Here is a 9182-nt window from a genome sequence, read left to right as displayed (position 1 = left end):
GACTTCTCAAAAAGGAAATATCAATTATCAATAAGAAACTTATGCCTTGCCAAAATTTACTCCAGTACTTAACAAAAAATAACACATTTTTGTGTACATGGATCAAGTTCAATAATAGTGTTCAATAGTATGTGTACATGATATGTATTAAGTGTTATATTACCTTGTTGTTTTTCTCATATCCTGACACAGAGTACGTGTACATGATGTGCTTGCCGCCATTAAAGGCGTTGGGAGAACATTCCTCAGAGTCTGGGTCGTGTTCACTGCCCCAATTATGACCTTGACACAAAAAAACAAGGTCATGGTTAAGATCCAAAGAGTCAGAATAAGCAAGTTAGTATAAGCAATGTAAATACTAAACAAGTTCCATGAAAGCTTACTGCTTGAAATAAATGATGGCATATCCATTGATTCAAAACCATTTTTCAAATCAAAAATCCATCAAATTTTCATCTAATTATCAACAACAAAGTATGTATGCTTTATTTCAAAAATACTAACTTTACTAACTGAGAAAGTAACAAAAACTTCAGTTTAGGAACAGTGGACATTAGCAAAACAACGAATCTAAATCAGTTTAAAGTAAACTACCTTTAAACAGACTTACCAAATTCTGCCATTGCAATCATGTAAGAAAGAAAAACAAAAAATGTATCAGTATTAGTAAGTTAGTAAAACCAATGTCAAAACATTTAACAATAAAGATAAATAAAATCATCAACAAAAAGTGAACTTTCATGTTATAAAATAAATAAATTGACCCCTGAAGTTCTATTTAAATCTGCCATCAAATTTTTTCCAATTCACATTCATCCCTCAGTCACGCATAACATCTCATTGTCACACCTAACACATCTCACTGTCATATCTAACACATTCACACCTCACTGTCACATCTAACACATTCACACCTCACTATCACATCTAACACATTCACACCTCACTATCACATCAAACACATTCACACCTCACTATCATATCTAACACATTTACACCTCACTATCACATCTAACACATTCACACCTCACTATCATATCTAACACATTCACACCTCACTGTCACATCTAACACATTCACACCTCACTGTCACATCTAACACATTCACATCTCACTGTCACATCTAACACATTTACACCTCACTGTCACATCTAACACATTCACATCTCACTGTCACATCTAACACATTCACACCCACCATGGGCAGTCACCAGGTCAGCTTCCTGTGTAAGAATTCTCTCATTATTCCTGTTCTTTGCTGAGGACCACCCTGTGTTCAGGAACATGTCAGCACCTCCCTTGTAATATGCTGCAGGACAGAGAATACACTCCGTTAATCTTTTCAACACCATGTGTATCATAGTGAAGGTCAAAGAGTTGATATAGTTAAATATTACAGAAAATTCAGAATTCAAGACATTCATTACCTTCTTTTTCAAAATACTTTACAGAATGAAAGCATCTGACTTATTATTTTTCTCAAAATACTAACATAATATATCGGATTTTTTACATACTTGTTTTATACCAAATATGTTGTTCTGGCAACATTACAAGTTATGAAATTTCTTTGTGATACAGGACTACACTGACCAGCAGCGACCCACATCCCTTGGTACTGAAGGCCACAGGGATATGGGACTACACTGGCCAGCAGTGACCCACATCCCTTGGAAATGAAGGCCACAGGGATATGGGACTACACTGGCCAGCAGTGACCCACATCCCTTGGTACTGAAGGCCACAGGGATATGGGACTACACTGGCCAGCAGTGACCCACATCCCTTGGAAATGAAGGCCACAGGGATATGGGACTACACTGGCCAGCAGTGACCCACATCCCTTGGAAATGTAGGCCACAGGGATATGGGTCACAGATTTATCATTCAATGAACAAAATCTTACTGAAATTTTGATTTTTGTCTGTTCATGTATTATCATTTCATGATTGATGCCTGAAGCAGATGACAGAAAGGATGTTTTGGTTGGTGCTGAAATGAGGCTCCTGTCCAGACAGAAGCCTCACTTTGGTATACAATAAACAAAAATTAAATCATTAAGTTGGTACATAAACAAGGCAATCATATGATAATGGTTCACATTTTTCAACTGATACTCCAAAAAGAAAGACAATGTGGGAATGTATGTGTGTATTTTCAACCAAACATATAATAAGATTTTTGTTCACTGAATGATAAAAATTATTGATACAGGAAAGGTGGCAAAGTTTTAATAAGTTTTTCAATTCAAAATGAGATCTGCTTAAATTAAAATCACAATCAATCAATGGTAGTAGCAACTTGAATTTTGCAATTCTCAAGATTTATAATGCCAGGATAAAAAATGATCATCATGGCAAAAATTAGAGACATGAGGCTGTGTAAAATGCAGACATATGCACAATGTTACCAAAAATAAGGAATTAACATCTATCATAAGTAAAGGTATTACATTAAGGATATATAACAGTAAGCTAGGACAGTTCAAGAGATGGAGGCCATATTTACTAGTATCAATGGTGAAAATTTGGAAATTTTCATTACTATGAAACAAGGTTATTTGGGGGGGGGGGGGGATGAGTATCAAGGATATCTGTGCTGATTGTTTTCTTGACAGCGTAAGTTTTGGGAGATATGGACCCACACCCAAAGCCAGAACTCATAACGATCATCTCTTGAACTGCTGTTAATGGTCAGGAGCCATCATGAGTCAGCAGTTTTGAAATATTCATTTCTGACACCAAGCAGGCTGTGCTTTATCATATAACCAGAATAATTTTCTCACGGACTCATAAAAACACTGACTACAATTAGCCGTCATAAAAATAGATAGAACACTAAATCCTATCAGAGGTTAAGAGGTTGTGAACAAGAGGAATGGGGGGGGGCAACATTGAGGAGGGGCAACACTGAGGGGGAGAGTTAATATGGAGGGGATACAATGAAACCAACACTCACTTTGCCACACAATAATAATGAATATAATCAATAAATTCTACGCTGCAGCAAATCAGTTTTAATAACTGACATGGATGAAGACATTTTATAAACATTATTTGTTGCCAGTAAAGCAATGTCTCATTGCAGAAATTGTCCTGATTAACTGCAGAATGAACACATGTAATACCAACATCTACAACATCAAGTCAAATAATAATACAGATATATCAAACAAGAGACCATTACAAAGAAATAAGCTCAAATCATCCCTTCTCACTTTTATCAAAATATGGTGGTAATAAAGAGCAAGAAATACCAAGTATGTAAACAAATAATAAAAACAGAGGAGAAATTAAAAATGAATTATATGACATAAAAAAAAGACAAACAAAAGCCTTAGTACTAAAAAATGCTAAAGGAGGCACTGTACATCAAAGAATAGCTGCAGAAATATAAAATGGCTACTACGAGGATGACTCTGGTTACCATGACAACATGTATGATTGTCATAAGAAAAAGGACAGAAATTTCTTACCAAAGTGCACTTGTCTATCCTTAAAAAAACCAACTCAATATGTTGCCAATATGCTTAGTTTCTGTTCTGGCCAACTAGGCTGAATTTTTGTTACTTTCAGGTATCAGTAAAATTTTTCACAAACTTCGGGTACATGCAATTTGGCTTATGGAGATTCGGAACTTCTTCCGAGAAAGAATTTGAAACTGGAAGCTCCAAATAATCTCCCTTCAAAACTGGGGTTAACTTGGAAGAAACAATTTATGTGAAAAATACAATAATGTTCTATCAGTGAAAACGGGAATAAAACAAGGGGATAGTATTTTTAGTTACAACAGTGAAAGTTACAGTAAAAAGTTATTAGGGTATTTCTTCTGCAGCAGCTTGCCCTTGAACATGTAGGGGTGTCTTGGGTACACAGTACCATCTGGTATTTGTTTTTTAAATCTTTTCATACTTAAATGATTTTTACTACATTTTCGACCTGCAAAATAACGACAGTGTTCCAGAGGAACAACACATTCCACAAAGGTATAATAAATAGACATGAAATATTGTATCTTGTCAAACTGTAAGATAAAAGCATACAAAGGTCCCCAAGGAGCAGAAAAGGTAAGGCTACAACTAAATCTGTTCACTGTCTGCACCCACATAATACTAGCTTTTACAGAGAACCACAGAGATACAAATAACTACAGACAGACATCATTGGAGGGAGCGTGTCTCAGTTAAACTTCTCATATTCCTTCAATTTTTCCAAATTATACTAAAATATTTATGTATTTCTATTAATATTGAGACCAATTCTAAAGTTTTTCGAACTTCATTCAATTTTACAGTAACCTTTTTTTTTTTTTTTGGTATTTTTTTCTGTACCCTTTATTTGTTAATATGTTGGTTAGAAAACTTTCAAACCTTGGGTTTGTCAGCAAGGCCAAAAGGCAATAAAACTGAGACACACAAGAATACCACCAGGTGGAGGTCAACTACAAGACAAGCCCACCAGGTGGAGGTCAACTACAAGACAATCCCAAGTCCTCAAAACAAGTTTGAGGTCTCAAGACAAGCTATATGTTAGATCATATACCAAGAAAATTAAATAATAGAAGACAGGTGGGTTAATATCTATATTTAGTATTACTGGATAAGTATGTAACAGCTGGTTTATGGGTGCAGTTATGTCTACCATTCACTGATGTTGTATTAGTACTTTACAGGCAGTCTGTGAGTGATAACTGAGCAAGTTTTCTACTGGCAACATAATGCTATTATAATGTAGATAGATGCTAGCATATTGGCTTTTTTATTATGTCAAATAACTCTATATATGATTTTTTTTAAGTTAAAGGATTATTTGCCAAAAAACTTCTACTTCTAAGCTTTCTAGAGCCAATATAAAGTATTTCAGCAAAACTTTCATATGCTAGTATGAGCCTGAAAAACAGCATACAGAAAGTTCATGCAGCACAACATTCAGTGTTAATATATATACAGTGCAACCATGTTAATATATGTAAGCTAGCAGCAAGCAAAGTGCTGAACAAAAAAATGAATATATTATTAAAGAAATCTGGTACAGTGTCTCAAAATCATGGTTGTAACCTCTAATGGAGGAAACCGGAGGAGACAGAATTGTGCCGGAACTGACGTGTAGTGGTGTAAACAAGAAGCTGAGTGGTCATTTTAGCTGGAGGTGAACAGAGTGCAGACGTGGGTTCAGAGAAAAAAGCGTTTTTTCCAACAACACGGTGAGATAACATTTTTTTGGCATTTTGGGCAGAGAATACTTGTAGAAATAATTGGTACGTGATATGAAAACGTGTTACAAAACCTGAAAGTGCAAAATTGTGCTTAATTTGCAGTCAATTTGTTTTGAAATATATGCTGCATCAACCGACAGCGCGACAAAAAGCATCAAAGGAAAAGAATTCCTACAAGGCTGTAAATTGTTGTCATGTGCAGTTTTTGCATGTTTGTAAACTGATATGCCCATATCTTATTAATTTTGTGCGTTTTACGGTATGTTCTGCGATTATATCAATGTTTTAGAATCCTTAAAGGACCTCGTGGAAACCAGGAAGTAGTTTGCAACTAACAAATAAATTGTACCGAACCACGATAGCTGTGCAATGATTTATCTCTTTTATATTGTGACAAGCTTTTAGATGGTTATGTGTCCAGGTGACGTGAAATATCATATATATATTATCACACTTATACACCTATAACACCGGGGTAGGCACTAATCAGTGAAAAATGCCATGACAAAAATAACAGTCTGACAGCCTCTTATCTGAGCTAAAAATCACAAGCAAAGGAGACTGGCTGTCAATTGCCTCAAGCTGTCAATCAATAGCCTTGAGAAACTGGTCACGTTGGATTTTATCTACCTGTCAGAAGCAATTTATAACTGAGTATTGCGTATTATTGTCAATCAGTGGCCTTGAAATAAGCTGGTCTTAATTACCTGTCAAATTTGTGATTGGCTCACCTAATATTATGACAATTTATATTATATATATGTTATAGGTGTATTAATGTAATAAATATATAAAATAAAAATAAAAATGATATTTGTGGTATTATCCTTGTTTCATTTCATAATACGTTTTTTCTTTAACAAGTCATATCCCAACACCAAGATGATGAAAATATAAGATTTTTGAAAAGCAGTAAAAGAAGGAAGTATAATAGAATAAGTTCATAGTTACAGTTCAATTAGTACTTTTCTATCTCTTAAGTTACACTGTGTTGTTTTGCTTGTTTTTAAATCCCCAAAAAGTGCTAAATATAATTGCAGATTTTAATTGCTTACATGCAAATTAGATTTACAGTCAGCTTTTCCAGAGACCAACCTTTCCCTTACTTTATCTTAAGCTGGGGTCTGCTAGAAATCATTACCTGAACATAGGGGTATAAAGTACCATCTGTACAAGAGAGCCATGAGGACACACACGTAGACTGGGTTCCCATACCTAGATCAATCTAACAGGATCGATCCATCTCCAAGGGTTTTCTTGATAAATTGCTTTCAGCTTAAGTGGCTTACATGTCTGGTGCGTCTACTTAAGCTGCTTAACCATAATTAATTACCCCAATAGCAGCTTTGGAAGGCATGAAAGACAAGTAAACCTCTTAAGTTGATGGCAATTCAGAGAGAATCCCCTCAGAGATCGATCGATCCACAGTTAGTACGATAGGGTCTGGGAATGGCCCCATATATATATATATACATATTATCACTGGCAGTTCATGCTTTCTGAGTAAAAGTTCACATATGTCTACATGCACACGAGCACAGCTAAGAGCAAACATAAACATGGCGGCTTTCAGCATCTCATTATTACAACAGGAACACGAGAAAACATGCCACCTCTAGTTTCATGCGGGGAGCACGACAATGAACAAATCTGATTGGTTGTAGCCTCACCTTTGGAGCAGACGCCTCCCAGCGTGCCCCTGCGCCGCGATCCAATATACGCCAGGCCGAGGACGCCACCTGAGAAGGACTGGAAGGTGAACAGGTGCGCCAGACAGAAATCACGGAATGTAGCGTCTCGACCAAATACCTATAAATACAATAACAGAGGCACAGGCTGTAGTGTCAGGTGTAGTGTCAGGTGTAGTGTCAGGTGTAGAATTCTACAGGTGTGCACACATATCCCTGGACATCTTTGGTCAGGTGATACCAAGCCACTGAGACCTAGAGCCTGCTGCTGTCTTGAAGTTATTCACTAATTGAAGGTGCATTTCAATGTACCTGTATTTGAAACATATATAACAGAAACTGTTAACTAACAAGTGCTTGGTGCTCCTCTTTGACAACTTCTGCATCTGATAGCACCTAGTTTCATGTGTTAGCACTTCCACTTACAATCTCTGTTATGGACTATTTGTGCTAAGATCAAAGAAATAAAGGGTGCATAGAAAATTGTATTCAAAAAAAATTGCAGAGAATCAATGTTCAAATGACTAGCTGCAGTAATCTGTTTCCTGTTTTCATTCTGATTTCAGCAAGTTGATAAAAGAAAGGAGACAGACACACTCCCTCATCACCGTCAGAGACATTTCCAGCACAAATCAGACAACAATGTACAGTGGGAGTTCCACACTGAAAGCAGGGGGTCCATGCACCCGTGAAAATCTGTTACAATTGAAAGGATCATCATTGAAGGTATAAAAGATGACAGATGTGAGAATGGAACTAATTTGGCAAATAATTACAGAAAAAAGCAGCAGACGACATTTATACAGATAACAAACCGGGACCCCTTGCCGCTGCTGAGCAGAGACCCCCAACTACAGCAAGGCCTCGAATTCCTGACGGAAATGCTATGGATGTGAAGAGGTGCAGCAGGCAAAGAGACGCAAGCTCTGGCCAGTTCTCCTCTGCAAGGAGAGTGTGCCTAAATGTCTAAAAATATAATAGATGCAGCTTTAGTAAGTCTTCATAGTTTGAAGTTTTCATAAATAATTGAATAGAAATAAAAAGAAAACATACAAACATACAAAAGTGAGACTAAAGCTGTTATGCAGAGCCATTTAGTATCTTAATATTTACTGCAAAATATGTCAATAGAAATCAATATAATAATTGAAAGCTAAAGCAGACTACCATGTTAGTGAATAATAAAAGATTCTGAAATAACTCCTACATGACTGAAATAATTAAACCCAAACTAGAGGGCCTCAAAATGGTTATGATATAATAATATCAAAGGAACAAGAAAGGAGAACATAGAATTGATAATAACAGAGTACTATAGCAGCAGATGTCACAGAATCCTAGTTATGTTATAACACATCTCTACTCACTCCTAGCTCAAACAATGTCCAAGATATCAATGTACACTATTCCTGACTATATGTATATATTATATTATATATAACTACAATGCCAATATATCAACGCTAAACACTGGGAATAGCTTGTAGTCTTTACCATTTCCAAATTTGGGAGATCTGTAAAGTGCTGTAAAAGTAGGTCAATTTTCAGTTGAAAGTTGTCAAATATTACGCATTATATTAATGGTTTTACCTAATCATGGATTAATAGGTGGTTTTAGTTTTTTTTTATTTCCAATTTGAAGTTAACTGATGAAATTAATAACAACATTAAACAAAACAGACATTGATGAAAACTTGGTAACAAAAAGCTATTAATTAAAACACTAAATGAAATTTACTTATTATGCTTACACATCTTTTACTAGTAGCCTTTATGTTTGAAGCTCAATAAATAGGCATTTCCCTATATGAATGAGTAAGCATATCCTTATTATTACATTATATAAATAGCCATTTATATATCATGAATTAATTAAATTATAATAAATGTTTGGTAGTAATGAAGGTTATACTGTGCTATTCACTTGGCACTCGGCATGCAGCATACACATGCTTTCAACTTTGTATTCAGATGACGATGTAGTAAGTGACAGGGGTTTAACACTTAGGTGGCAGGAAAATGACGTGGGTGACAGGAAGATGACATGTGGGTGACAGGAAGGTGGCATGTGGGTGACAGGAAGATGACATGTGGGTGACAGGAAGGTGGTATGTGGGTGTCAGGAAGATGACATGTGGGTGACAGGAAGGTGACGTGGGTGACAGGAAGGTGACATGTGGGTGACAGGAAGGTGACATGTGGGTGACAGGAAGGTGGCATGTGGGTGTCAGGAAGATGACATGTGGGTGACAGGAAGGTGGCATGTGGGTGACAGGAAGA

The 9182-nt window shown here is 36.2% G+C and overlaps 1 protein-coding gene and 1 long non-coding RNA gene across 7 annotated transcripts in view; one reads left to right on the top strand and one right to left on the bottom strand.

The window, feature by feature from the left end:
- Positions 1 to 163: 163 nt before the first annotated feature.
- The window catches only part of LOC106153651 (ADAM 17-like protease), a 30709-nt gene continuing 21690 nt past the window's right edge, over positions 164 to 9182 (bottom strand). For 2 of the 5 annotated variants that reach the window (XM_087019118.1, XM_087019121.1), the window contains 2 exons: positions 611 to 1309; positions 164 to 282 (listed from right to left, as the gene is read on the bottom strand). In XM_087019118.1, coding sequence (XP_086875244.1) covers positions 1161 to 1309 — 149 coding nt within the window. In that variant the 3' untranslated portion in view covers positions 164 to 282; positions 611 to 1160. Of the gene's footprint in view, positions 283 to 610; positions 1310 to 6884; positions 7024 to 7717; positions 7869 to 8396; positions 8427 to 9182 lie in introns of all 5 variants that reach the window. The other 3 variants (XM_087019117.1, XM_087019119.1, XM_087019120.1) reach the window with 3 other exon arrangements.
- Positions 2954 to 8710, top strand: LOC147760138 (uncharacterized). 2 transcript variants are annotated; one of them, XR_015335682.1, is made up of 2 exons: positions 2954 to 4567; positions 7469 to 8710. It is a non-coding gene; the product is annotated as an uncharacterized LOC147760138 (long non-coding RNA). The 2 variants fall into 2 exon arrangements; XR_015335683.1 differs by lacking the exon at positions 2954 to 4567 and adding an exon at positions 7070 to 7198.

The sequence above is a fragment of the Lingula anatina genome, chromosome 8 (assembly GCF_051362555.1).
Source record: "Lingula anatina isolate TDL-2025a chromosome 8, LinAna3.0, whole genome shotgun sequence".
Taxonomy (NCBI): Eukaryota; Metazoa; Brachiopoda; class Lingulata; order Lingulida; family Lingulidae; genus Lingula; species Lingula anatina.
The sequence above is the reverse complement of the archived record's forward strand: the minus strand, read 5'-3'. Positions and strand labels throughout refer to the sequence as shown.